Here is a 14,225-nt window from a genome sequence, read left to right on the forward strand (position 1 = left end):
TTTAAGAGTATGGTGTAAATCAAAGAGCTCTAACCCTTTTTTTTTTTTTTCTAACCTGGCAGAGCGAGTGTTCTTCCTTCCTTGCTCACTTCTCCAATAAGGGTAGGCCATTTTTCGATTGATGATCTTGTAGAGTGGAATTGGAAATCTAAGAACTTTAATTATCTTATCTCCCATGTGAGTGTCGAAGTTCTTTCTTCTCCACCCACATCTTTAGACCCTTTATTAATTCAAACGGTCCATTTACTGTTTTCATTTACATTACATTCCATACATTAGTTCCAACATCTCCCTTCCCACACACCTTCCTTTGTTATAGATTTGCCTCATTTCTTATTTATTTCCAAGCAATTATCTATGACTAGAATCCTAAATAATCACAAGTCTCATAAAGTAAGCATCATGCATTTACACTGATAGAGAAGTGTGCCACACACCTTCTTTCCTCATAACTGGGGTCCTTACTCAGAATATATGATCACACACACTACAAGCAGTTATTCAAATTCACACCATTCATCTCGACCCTTGAGTCATCATGGTTCTATGGTTTTAGCACACCGTTCATCTCAACCCTTGAGTCATCATGGTTCTATGGTTCTAGCCTGCTGTAGATTTTGATATGTTGGCTAATAGCGACTCCATTAAACATTTTCATCTCTTGCCACCCTATCACCACTTCCAGTGCGCTCAACCGATCTGTTCCACAAAGTGTAACATTAAAAAACCGGACAAAATTTTATCAAATCAAGAATATATATATATATATATATAATCGCAATTACAAAAGTTTTCCTTGCCAAACGGACCTTAAGATTCCACTCACTATTTTGTGTGGGAGGAGCTATTGGATACTCAAGCAGTATATGACACTGGATTTATGGGAAGTTAGAAATTATCATACAATAACTCAAATTAAACTGGCTAAATTTTAGAACTCCCGTTTGTTAAGTTACCTAACCTAGAATCAGAGTGGTTGAGTAATCATAATCTCTAATTTGTGGATGCTTATTTGTTGAAACCTGAAATAGGACCGTCAGATAGGCATATTTTTGCTTCATGAACATTTAAGCTGGGACCCTATTTAATTTGTATAACATGTACTGCTTGCATATCATCAATCACACACTGCCAGAGTATCAAAGTTTCTTTCCATTGGATGGTAGGAGAAGCGTGCACCAACACCTGGTGCACATTGCAAGCACAAACTCTTCCCATCTCGTGTGTTCTTGTGTATGTTAATACTTATAAGAGGCGTCTTATATTAGATTGAATTTTTATGCCTGTTTATGTACACCTCGATGTTGACATCTCTTTATTTATTTTGCTATTGATCAGATGGTTAGGATGATAGGATCATCTGATCAATTTCATGCTTGCATCATGGCCTGACAATACTGGTATGGAACGAATGGACAGTCCAAATCAGTGATTGATTATCTCAGGAGTTCCTTAGAAGCTTTGGCGACAATGCTAATGCATATCATCATGGGTCCCAACTATTTTGATGGCTCAGATCATCGATATCAAAAATAGGTAAAAAATTTAAACCATCAATTTATTGTTTCCTGTCAATGCTCTAAAGAATCTCTATTATCAAAAAATAGTTACCAGCCCGAAAAGAGATGGCTAAGGACAACTGATGGATGGATCAGGTCATCTGAATGGTGTCTTTTTGCATCATAGACCTCATGAAAAAATCGGATCCGAGTAGACTGTCCAAAAGTTTCAATGCAACTAGGAGCGATACAACTTATCTACGAGCATTGGATCAGGGAATGGATCGAGTTCAATCGGGACACTCGGCCACCCCATCGTCAGATCCAACGCTCAATTAGGTCGAGCATACATTTCATTGGTACCTTGATCAAGTTAATTGGACCATTCTAACATCTGACCAAGAGCCTATAAAATGGATGGCGAGATCATTTACATGAAAATAGGTCTAATCAACATCTTGATACGTCAATTTAATAAGCCCACAGTATATCAGTTATAGTTCTAAACAATTGTTTTCATCAGGTCAGCCTAACTGCGCAGGGAGGAACGTGATGAGGTCAAACACTGCCCTACTATGAATCCACGAAGCTTCTCCAGACTCCTCACATAGACTTCTCAGATCCACGAGGAAAAGGCAAGAAAAAATAGAATAAATTCTAAAAAATTCGTAAATTGATTGATAATTGAAATAAACAAGTTTACAACCCTTTAAATAGGGATGGTAAGCCATGGGAGAAGTTTCGGAATTAAACTACTACTAAAACTCCTAGAAATCGTGACTTACTATAAATAGTAAACTTACTATTTATAGACAGTCGTGATTCCTACTAGTGCGCAAAGTTTTCGGCCCAAAATAGTAACTGGCCTGTTTGGCTTCACCATGCCATTCTCCTAATTATTCTAAGCACTTTTCATGTTGGGCGCAACTCTTGAAGCCCAATGGATGAAGAGTTATACTCAAACTAAAACTTACTATAAATAGTACAAATGAAAACATCTTTAGGCCCTTGAATTCACAAATTCATAAGGAAAATCTTTAGGCCCTTGAATTCACATATTTAGGCCCTTTATTCAAACAGTCTTCTTCTTTCTTTTTCTTTTTTTCTTTTCTTTTTTTCTTTTTTTATAAATGAAAACATTGGAAATCTAATAACGCAAGGAAAATCTTATGAAATATTTTTCCATTGCAAAAATTAGTTACTAGCGGGTGTTCTATATTGTTGTCATAGCCATTTTACTACTATTTCAGGGCCTTAATGAACATTTTATGTTTTGTTAATATACATTTGTCTACATCCACTCAATTTTATAAACATCAACGCACTCCTGCACAGAAAACCCAAAAAAAAAATAACGACGAATTCATCATAGAAAAGTTACAAGAGCAAAGGTAACCACCCTCTTCCCATCTTTACCATTGGGGAGCTGAAGAAGGAAGACAACCCAAATTTTGAGCTGCAAAACTTCACAGGATCAAGAACTTAAAATCCCCAACAGCCAAGTACGAAAATCACATCATACCACTCACCTGCTGCACATTGATTTTTTTTTTTTTTAATAAGTAATTGAATTTATTTTATTTTATTTTAAAGGCATGTTGATATGATAGATTGCAGACCTTTTTTCACAACCAGTCTCTCAAAGTATGAAAGTACACATGTATAAGTATGGTGGAATGTGTATGTGAGACCTCGGGTCACACTTATTCTCACGGATCGGGGAAAAATAAGAAGCAAAAAGAAAAAAAGAATGAAACAAATCATCATGGTGACAGTTGGCTATAATACAATCAATATGTCGAGGGGAAAAGCATGAATGATGAAGATATATTGCACACAAAAAAACCACATGGGGACTTACAATGCAAGGCCAAGAACAAATTTTTGAGCTAGCTAGCTTCCACTGAGAGGATTTCAAGTTCTGCCCACCAAAGCGGAGAGAGTCTTGGGGTCGCTGCATCAGGTGAAATACTAATCACTTCCCTCAACTTAGCCGTAACTTCCTTCATAGTTGGTCTCTGCCTGGGGTCCTGCTTAATGCAATCCAAGATAACTTCACATATCACATCTAGCTCATTGTCCTTGAACTCCTTCAGTGAGGGATCAATCAGGTAGCTGATACTACGCCTGTCGTTCAAGTATTCCATGGCCTGAGGAGTCATCGTTTCAGTGTCAGAAAAAAGTGAAGTGTTCCTTTCACTTGAAATGTTAAAGCACAGCGATACAGTAACTGAATCAAGACTCGGATTTTTCAAAGCAGCAGCGGGTGAGAAAACATCAGTGAACTACAGCTGTCTACCGGCCCAATATGAATAGGATTCACAGGATGCTGAATGCTGTTCTCATCCAAACAAATTGGTCCATGGTTTAATGAACCAGACCAATGATTTGACACTCTACATTAGAAGGGAGATGCCCCAAACTGATCCAGATTAGAAGATCTTAGCCATACAATCGTTAGCCCTTTCTCTAGAGTCCAGATCATTCTGAATTTGTTTTATAACTGATCAAAGATCCAGGATATTTGAATCTGGGATTTTTGGGGCATTCCTAATCCACAGTGGGGCCCACTAGATCACCATTCAGGAACACCGAACTATGGATCCCACCTGCACGGAGAACGTGCATTGGGGATTTATTCATATCCTGAATCAGAACCTGATGATTCCTTCAACATGAATCCTGTGTTCAGTTATTTCATTGGATCCTATGTAAGACCACGGCGCCCATAAGCGTGTCCTTGTCTCTGCACCAAGCATCCATATGCACCAAATCCACCTAATGGACATGCACAAGATAGTGAAGGCTAAAAAGTCAGGTGCATTACCCAGTTTACCAGGGACCCTTCTTCTTCAGAATAAGGAAGCTTTCCGGAGATAGTTTCCAGCAACAGTATTCCAAAACTGTAGATATTGCTTTCTGGATCTGTGAGTGGCAATTCTGAGGGATCCTTGTCTTCATCTCCAGATGTCGTTCCTTTCTGAGCAAGTTCCTTCCAAAAGCCGAGCTCCGAAATCTGAAAATAATCATGTGTCTGAATCCATGCTCAGAGACAATGAGAAACAGAACATGACAGAAATATGATTTGTTTTTACCTTGGCAGCATAATCATCCGTCAGCAAGACATTGTTTGATGTCAGTTCAGGATGTGAGATAGGTGGGTTCAGTTCATGGTGAGTGTACTGCATACAATAAGCCACTCCCATGATAATCCTCATCCGAGCAGGCCAATCAAGATGTTCGTGTTCTTTAACTACAAACGGAAAACAAATCAGTTCGATGGAATGTCTATTTCTTTCAGGAGGTAGCTCAAATACATCCCAATGTACTAGAATATGATCTGTCAGAATTTTATGCATTGGAATTCGGTTATCTAAATGACCCAAACTGTTCAGATAATAGGGTTCCACTTCAATGGGGGATGCCCAAAAAAATTATCAGATTGAATATTTCAACCTTTTGATTACAAAAAGATTATGGTGAATGTCCATTTTCAAAGAAAAAGAAAAAAAAAGAAAAAAAGCCAAATTTCAATTGGTCGATATAATCCAATTTAAGAGATTCTATTTGCCGTCTATCCACCATACAAGTAGAGGCTGATTGTACGAACCGTTTGGATCATTAGAAGACAATCCAGACACATCACATTGCAATATGCTGGGATGTATTCAAGCAAACCTTTTTTTTTAGAACCTCTTAAGTTAACATCTTTCTGCAATTTCAGTTCCATGAGAATTCTTACCATGCAGATGCTCAAATAGGGAACCATTGGGAGCATATTCAAACACCATCATCCTATGAAAAGGCAAATCCTCCTCACAGTATCCAAGGAGATTCATGAAATTCTTGTGGTTCACCCGTGACAGTGAGTCAACCTACATAAATTAAAAGAATTCAGAAATGCATTAGAATTCGGATTGTGATAGAGGTGGTTCAGTTCATGTTGTATTATACTGTAAGGTCATAGGTCATATGCTTTTGAAACGGAGGAATGCTACTTGCAAGTCCACATCTGCACATGCCAAAGGCAAGCACCCTGCATGCCACCATGGCACACATGAGATATCTCAGCCATTTATCAGGCAGGTCCATAGTGAATATGCCCGGCCCCAAAATCATGCCAGTCGTTTCATTGGGAGGCCACATGCGTAAGAAAAAAAGACAGGTAAAACACAATTACCAACAATCCACATTCAATTTACATGTGGACCAGCCCGGTTTTTTATCCAGGGATCATTCACCATGTTGCCTGCCTAATAAAAGGGCCTGGACCTCTTACAAATATGCCATCTGGCATGTGTGGGGATGCTTGTGATTGGTGTCTGCAGATGGGTGGTTGCGAGTAACATTCTCTTTTCCAAGGATACCAAAAAATGAAGACCTTTTTCCTGAAGTGCATTTCAGAATGTTTCGACCAATCTTTGGCAGATACAATAGAGGTAGATGCCACGGCTATCTCGACTCCACTCGACAAGGTTCCCTTGAATACTGTGAAAGCAGGCCCAGTGCGAATTATATTGCTAAAATCCTCACAAGCAGTTTCCAACTCTGACCGATTTAGCTTGGGTACCCCTGTAAGTTTTCAACTCAGACTACATAAGTTGCATACAATATGAAATGTATAGGTAGGAAGATCAATTTATACAGACTAAAGAACATGCATCATTACCATTCAAATCCCAAACTTGTCACCGGAGGTATCAAGAGGTTACCACTTTATAGAGTGCTTCAATCACAATATCGAATGCTACATAAGAACAGAATCTGACTGAAGTAAAATAAGAAATCACCTGTTACAAATGCCTTCTGCAACTGACCACTTAGTCCAGTCTTCCAAGGACCAATGGTTGCCCCTCCTTGATTCCTGAAGACAAAAAGCAGGGCTGCAGCAATACCAAGAACAAAGACTCCAGCTGGAAGTACCAACATATACTTCCACTTTCCCAATCCATTGCTTGATTCTGTTGCAATTGCAGTGGTATGAGTTGGAGCAGGCTGACGTGGAGATGTCAGGACACCAAGAGGGGAAGGATGAAGAAGAGAATCTGCAGTAGGTGATGGAGCAGGTGCTGGAGTTGGTTTTTTCTTATAATTTATGTTAGGGGAGTTTGGTATGGCAGGAAAAGAACCACTCCCCAATGATGGAATGCTAGTAAACTGTTCAGGGGTAGCACCAGTTATAGGAGCAGCAGCAAGGTTACTAGATTCCAGAAGCCGTCTACGGGGGACAGGATTTGGTGCAACATCTACATTTTGTACTGTATATGGTTCAGTTGAGCCTGCTAATAACCATAAGAAACCCATTACCTTTGGTACCATAAACCCTTCAATATCAGAGGTGGAAACAGAAGCATTAACAAACCAACCACTCACTTTTGAGATTGTCATGGCATTTCTCTCCATGTCCATGAGAAGAGCCTTTTCCGAACTTGAACCTTGACAGAAAAAAGTTTCCTTAGTTGAGGAACTTCAAAAGGAAGAATGAAAATAATAAGAAAGATTATGAAAACAACAGAAAAAGGAACACGATCTATACAGCGGCGAATTGGGAAAATGTTGAAGTTTCCCTTTGAGTTTGACCATTAAAGAGCTCGCCTGATTCCGTTGTTTCAAACTGATCTTCCAAACACTGCAATGAGCATAGCCAATCAGCGAACATCTAGAAAGAGATTCTGTATCCGGTTCAAGATCCACAATTGTTACTAACTAGTGTATGAAAAACCAAGATCTAAACAATAGACAGATAATAATAACATAGATACACATATGAAATCTGTATTCAACACATTCATGATAAAGGAATGAAAGCGTGAGTTTAGTTTTGCCCTAGTAAGGTTAAAGGAATGAGAAATCTCTCACCAAGGTCCAAACTTTCTGTTTATGCAGTCAATTCCAGTCCCCATGTCTGATATAAGATTTTGGTCACATTGTAGCTCAGTAAGTATGCTGAGCTTTCTGACCTCAGAAGGCATGCTTCCATTAAATTTGTTGTCACGGACTAATCTGGAATACAGAACAGGAACTACACCCAGTAAGGTGGCATTTGGGTCTGGGAATATAAAAAATGCACGCACAAAAAATTTGAAATTAAGGACTCACAGGCGCTTGAGTGATTGCAAATTGCCTATCTCTGCTGGAATAGTTCCATTCAAATTATTGCTCCTTAAGTCCAATAGCTCCAGCATAGTTAGTCCTGAAATCTCCCTTGGGATGGTACCTGAGAAGTGGTTCTTATAGAGGATACTGTTGACACAGACAAAAAGAAGTAAGCAAATCCATTGATACTCGTAATGATGTGTTAAGAACTGCTGATATTCATAATCAACTGAGTATTCAAACAATGATGTCCATGCATATGTAGAGTTTGAGGGGAATGATCGGGTGCTTGGCATTAGAGCACAATTACAGTGTATGGGAAGCCTGCCCTACTGTTAACATGGCATGTATCTCAAATCCAAACCACCCAAATACGGGGGCCACTGTAGATGGATGATAACCCAAGAATTATACTCAAAGTACGATCCTAACATGCCTAGGTGGACTTCGATTGAAGGTAAAATTTGAGTTCAAAAAAAAAAAAAAAAATCACTAATCAGAGGTTAGGTTTGCCTGAGAAATCTGATTTAGAGATATGAGCAAACTACAGTGGGTACTACTATTTCAGGGGGCATTCTGATTTGACTTAGATACGGTGGGGTAACAGCTCCAGACCCATAGTTATGGTATAATGCCCAGAAGTCCAGCACACTATAATTCCCTGAATTTAAAAGAAGTGCGTGTTCTGCTAAGCATGACACCCTCTGGAAATTATGTCACTGAAAGATAAGAGTTTGAAATTTCTAAACAGAACGCTTACAGAGATTGCAAGTTTCTAAGTTTCCCAAGCTCAGGAGCCAGCGTCCCTCCAAGAGAAAGCCCTTTTAGGTCCCTACAAGTTCAGTCAAATAAGTCTTTAGAATATTCAGCAATACCCAATCATCTGAAACAAAATTTTCTCCAACACATGTCATGCTCAGAATGTAGGCAATGTATAACATGTTTGGAAAGCAAGACAAAAATGCCAAAGCTGAAAAAGAAATTACAGTAAGGAATTCGTAGCCATGTGAACAACACTATGCAGATTTTGTGACATAAAGATAAAAAATGCCCATCAGACAGTGATCCAGACCATTGATGCAATGACCCCTGAGTTGATTGGGGGAAGCCTCCAGGTAAGAAGATCATGGCCATCCAATTATTCTGCACAATGGTTGTATTTCTTTTCTTAATCATCTTCAGTAGGCCTCTGCTCGTACGGTAGGATTTTCCCCACCAAAGAGATTTTTTGGGAAACCATCATAACCATGCGGCCCATCAGAGAAACATTCAACAGTTTGGATCACTTACTGAAGGGCCTAACATGGACTCCTGAGAATTGAAGCACTACTCACATCCTGATGCAGGAGGAAGCAATGGTTTGTCATGAAAGATCATTCAAAACAGTTATAGAAGAAGGTCCATTTTGCAATCATCAAGTAGAAAACAATCGCAGATGAAGTGTTGTTGGGGATTTGGGCTGCAGAATCACACAGATCTAGATCTAGGATAGCAATCCAATAACATCAAGCAATCACAAGAGAACACAAAGATTTAACGTGGAAAACCCTTGCGAGAAAAAACCACGGCATAAAGCGACAGAAATCCACTATGAAAAGAAATTACAAGAGAGAGGACTTACCCGATTTGAACAACCTCGAATCTCACCCTTGCTACACCCTTTGATAACCCTAGAACCCTTTAGGAACCCTTGGAAAACTTTTAGAAAGCTTTAGAATACCTTAGAATAGCCCTACGGACCCCTATTTATAGTTTAGGAAACTCCACTTACGCACCTAGTCCGGACTTTACCGCCTCAAATTTACGCAGTCCGCGCAGGATCTGCGTAACCTCGACTGGTCGAGGAACCCCCTCGACCGGTCGAGCCATCCCCTCGATTGGTCGAGCAGCCCGGACACCAAAAATAATAGCACGCTGGACTTTGAGTCAAGCAGTGCTCGACTAGTCGAGCGGCTCACTCGACAGGTCGAGCCCAGATTAAAGGCATCTGACAACAAGTGTTTCCAAATCATTCAAAACAGCAAGAGAAGAAGTCCATTTCCTAATCATCAAGTAGAAAAGAATAGCTGAGCAAGCATTTCAAAATCAGCAATAGAAGAAAGTCCATTAACCAATCATCAAGTAGAAAATAATGGCAGCCTACATGTTTCAAGATCACTCAAGACAACAATATAAAAAATTCCATTTTCCAATTCCTACATCACACAAAAAAGAAAATACAGACATTTCAATAGAAATAAGACCAAAACTCTGAAAATACAATCTGAGAAAATAGATACAAGGACTTACAGCATCCTTACTGTGCCACCCACACAACGAACGCCATACCACATGCATGGATCACTGTCACTATTTCTCCAGTTTGAAAGTGCGCCATAAGGATCTGACACCACCCCCGCGCGGAATTTCAACAAAACCATCCCTGCGTTCCCAACCAACACCGGATTAAATCTCGGCCGCCCATCAAAAGAAAACAGAGCAATCCATAATCGCTGAATAATTTACCTTCAAGGTTAATCGACCAGCAGCCATTGATTTGCAGCAGAAACATCAAGGGCACGACAAATGAGAATGTTTGCAGCTCAAACCCGAATAGATACCATCGATGCATCATCTCCGATCAAAGGCTTCACACTGCTATGATCTTTTTGTGGTAGTGGTAATTACAGCTAGAAAATGTGACTGTTTTCCTAATCGCCAGGGTTTTGTAAAAAAAACACCATCCTTTTGATTCCTCAGGCCAGAAATCGACGATGGAGTAACGGCCACGATGACGACTCCTCCATGAATAGAAGAATTACACAAGCGAAAGGTAGAAAAGATAGTCAGATTCTATGTACAACCGTCCGTTCAAAAGCTGCAGAAGATCGAATCTGAGTCTCTCATCTTCGGAGTCTAATTACGGTTAGACGCGCTTTCGGTTTACTGTCAGAACCCGAAATCAACGGCTGCGATCTAACACGAAAAGAAAAGAAGAAGAATTTCAAAAGAAAAAGAAGATGCGGCTGCAAAACCTCATTCGCAAGCAATGCACACGAGTAAAAGCAAAAGGGGAGGGAAAAGAGAGGACGGAATGGGGAACACTACCAGAAGGGAGGGGTAAGAAGGGAAAAGGAGGATTTTTAAGAAAGGGAAGTGGAAAAAGACAGAAAGGGGTATTGGATGGGGGTGGGAAGACGACGAAGGCAGCAAAAGAAAACCAGGCAATGTGTATTTTCCTGCTTTCTCACTGCCCTTTTCCGGCCTTCGATCAAAACATCATAGCTCGGCCATCGTCAAAGGCGCCGGCTACCACATGCGCTCTTTCTGTCTCTCCTTTCACCGGCCCCACCCCCTTCCGTTTTTTTTTTTTTTTTCTTTCTTTTTTTTTTCTTTTCTTTTTTCTTTTTTCTCTATAGTTGGGCCTGGCCGCACCCGGTTGGGAGCCGGCTAACCGTCGCCGCCGGACGGAAGTAGGTTTACCGCGGTTTTTTGTGGTGTGGAGGGGCCCACCCCACGAGCGTCGGTATCGGACTCGCAAACGCGAAATTCTCACCTTTTGACCAGGCTCTCCACCTCCCGTTTTTGGTCCGGCGAGGGAAATGGTCGTGCCGTGCGTGCGTCCCTCTACTTTTAGGACGTTGGCCCACCATGACATCCAGTTTAGTTGGTCTGTTGGTCTCCCAATCATTTGAAATTTGTGGGACCCACGCGTCTGGACTGGAGTTTTTTGATGCTCCGGCAGAGCATGACGATTGATACGCAGGGATACGTTAACACAAATTAAACCGGCTACATTGGTGGAACCAATTTCACTAACAGTCCCAAAATGCTTATGGTTTGAATAAACGTAACCTCTGATTGGTTGGACACTTGTACTTTGAAATAGGGCACTAGGGTAATATTCTTTTGAACCGTCCAATAAATATCCACCAATCCGATAGTCAGGTGATAAAAATAAGCCTAATTTTTTGTTCAGTATGCATCAAAACTGGGACCGATAATTTGGACCGTTTGATTTGAATTATTTGTATTTCAAAATATGTATTTTCTATGTGCATGTGTATAGTCTATCAAAGTTTTTCTCCGCATCTAAATGATAGATGGATGACGGATCCGCAGAAGTGACAGTGACAGGTAAGGAGCCCCAGGGGATGGGATTGCCTGCCAGGCTGTGTGGGAAATGCCTGCCCGGGTAACATAAAGTTTTGTATCAGAATAATATTGATTCAGACAGTTTATATTTAAGTGCTAATAACTCTATGAACTCTTTGGAAGGCATATAAACATTATGTTTATATTAAAAAAGTTTCAACTGTAGATGTTTTCATTTCTACTCTACCATTTGATATATAGCTTATTTAAGTTTTGTATTTGCCTAGTTTTTAGACTCATATTCTATTATACTCTTTCAAAACAAATACACCATGTATTTTCCTGCCTTCTGCCGCACAATCCCCTTCCAGTGAAGCAGGTTGCTTGCGACCCTAGGTACACACGGGAGAGAAGTTTTGTATCAAGATGAAATTTGTTCCATGGCCAGCTCCAGGTAGGTTTCAATGGTGGAGATTTTTATTCCCACTGTTTCGTTGGGGTTGCCTACCTGAGCTTTGGATCTGCTTGACTATTAGAATCCTTTTCCTATCGTGGTCTTTCAAAACTGATGAAGAGAGTGGATTTACCATGGACATCACTGTGGGCCTCACACAGCCCCGGGCACGAGTATCCCCTGGCCCTTCCAAATTACTGAGAATGCGCTCGTGAGCAAGATCCAAGAAAGTCATCGGGCCACACCAATGTGTTTTTGACCTGGAAAAAGTATGCCGATGCCATTCATCTTGGAGATGTATCTAGAAAATAGACGGTGGATTGGAAGAAGTTGACCAAAGGGTCTCCGTTCAATGTCTACGTGTAACCCACCTGATGACCTTAAGGGATTGTCCTTTTGAAGGCATCTGCATGGTGGGACCTGCCTGATAAGTGGCCAGTTGGTGCACCCGTTTGACTGCACTTAGTAGCAGGTTTCAATTGTAGGCTCTTCATCCCCGTTGTTTCCTGTGTTGTGGCCACTTAAGTTTTTTTATATTTCTGACCGCGGGTCAATTTCTCATGTGAATCTGAGTTCATATTTGGCCGGTTTAGATTGTGTACATGTTCGCCACTTAATGAAGGGAAATCGTGGAGCCCAAATAACCAGCACATGGTCGAGCGATGTTGGTATGTTAAAGGTGGGTGAGGTTATCTTTCAATAATGATTGTCCACCTAATGGAACCACTGTAGATAAAATATATGGATTTGATGATTCTATCCATCTAAACAGCGACCTTCAAACATGTGATGGAAAAGAAAAATAGGTTGATGGTACAAGTGCTGGGAGGAAATGATACATGATTAATATGGACTCCGGTCAGGATGATTTTTAAAGCGTTTTCTTACTGTTTGGACAGTTTAGATACGTAGATAACATTTAACCTTTAATGCAGTGAGATGGCTCTACTGTACTTCACTTGTCACTGTCAACCGTACAATCTACCTGCCAGTTGTACGGTAGGACGCAACTTGCTGGAACCGGATTGCCTGTGACCAGCGCACATAAATGTGCCTGGTATGCGTGGTGCCCAAAGAGATGTCCATGACTAGGGGTGTACACGAACCGAGCTAGCTCGGTTGCCGCACTTCACTTAACTCGAAAAAGCTTTATTCAACTTGGTTTGGAGCTGAGTTTAAGCCAAGTTGAGCTGATTTTTTAGCTCAAAAATGAGTTTGAACGGCTGCGGCTGGACTCGTCTTGACACGGATCAAACCCAACTTGAATCGAACTTGGATCGAACCCGTTCGATTACTCGATTACTTTTATATTGATGTTGCTCACCAAGTGTCTGATGAAATGACTTAATAAAGTGTAGCCGGTGGCAAGAAAGGTATGTATATGAAACAAATATCCTTTTTTTTTCCTTGATTCTTATGTTGTTTAGAAGTTGTTTGATAAAATACCTGTAAATCCATTGCTGTTATATGTAAAACAGTGAGAGTGTGTTTGGGCAGTGGGATTAGAAGGGATTAGGTGGGATGGGATTCAAAAAATGTAATTATTACCCGTGGCAGGGATTGTCCCCCGTTGCCATGGGATAAGATCAATGCCATGCTTTGTTGGTAATATGTGGTACATTGAATGGATATACCCACCATCATTTGAAATTACTGAGAATAACACACATGTGTTATATCTAAACCTTTCATTTGTTTTGTAACCTCATTTTATGACATGGGCCTAAAAATAAGGTAGATCCAAAACTTATGTGGCCCCAAAGAAGTTTTCAACAGTAAGTATTCAATCCCCGTTGCTTTCTATGATGGGGTCCACTTGAGCTTTAGATTTACCTAATTTTTTGGCCCATGCTTTAAAATAATCTTGAAAAATGGGTGGACAGTGTGGATATAGCCCACACATCATGGTAGGACCTACACAACTTGCTAACATTGAGTGAAATTGGCACGGGACCTAATGCAATTCCATCTAATCTAATTCCAAGCTTTTCCATTCTTCCCAAACATGAAGTGGAATTGGCACGGACCAGATGAATCCCATCCCACCTAATCCCACTGCCCAAACACGCCCTAAAATTTTGAAGGTGTAGTTCATGTGTTTG

General features: G+C 40.5%; 1 protein-coding gene across 4 annotated transcripts; it reads right to left on the reverse strand.

Annotated features, from left to right (window-relative positions):
• Nucleotides 1-562: 562 nt before the first annotated feature.
• LOC131240981 (protein MALE DISCOVERER 1-like) lies at nucleotides 563-11,226 on the reverse strand. Of its 4 annotated transcripts, none has more exons than XM_058239566.1 (14): nucleotides 10,101-11,178; nucleotides 9,885-10,017; nucleotides 8,356-8,427; nucleotides 7,599-7,742; nucleotides 7,359-7,502; nucleotides 7,036-7,128; nucleotides 6,873-6,934; nucleotides 6,290-6,781; nucleotides 5,881-6,071; nucleotides 5,242-5,374; nucleotides 4,595-4,752; nucleotides 4,327-4,515; nucleotides 3,361-3,649; nucleotides 563-699 (listed from the first exon to the last, which is right to left on the reverse strand). In XM_058239566.1, exons 1-13 carry the CDS (start codon nucleotides 10,207-10,209, stop codon nucleotides 3,389-3,391), a joined length of 2,181 nt encoding a protein of 726 aa, XP_058095549.1. In that variant the 5' UTR covers nucleotides 10,210-11,178; the 3' UTR covers nucleotides 563-699; nucleotides 3,361-3,388. The 4 variants fall into 4 exon arrangements, with proteins under 4 accessions (XP_058095549.1, XP_058095548.1, XP_058095547.1 ...); XM_058239565.1 differs by lacking the exon at nucleotides 563-699 and having other exon boundaries at nucleotides 3,145-3,649; nucleotides 10,101-10,550; nucleotides 11,131-11,226; XM_058239564.1 differs by lacking the exon at nucleotides 563-699 and having other exon boundaries at nucleotides 3,145-3,649; nucleotides 10,101-10,550; nucleotides 10,683-11,178.
• Nucleotides 11,227-14,225: the final 2,999 nt, after the last annotated feature.

This window comes from Magnolia sinica, chromosome 3, assembly GCF_029962835.1.
Source record: "Magnolia sinica isolate HGM2019 chromosome 3, MsV1, whole genome shotgun sequence".
Taxonomy (NCBI): Eukaryota; Viridiplantae; Streptophyta; class Magnoliopsida; order Magnoliales; family Magnoliaceae; genus Magnolia; species Magnolia sinica.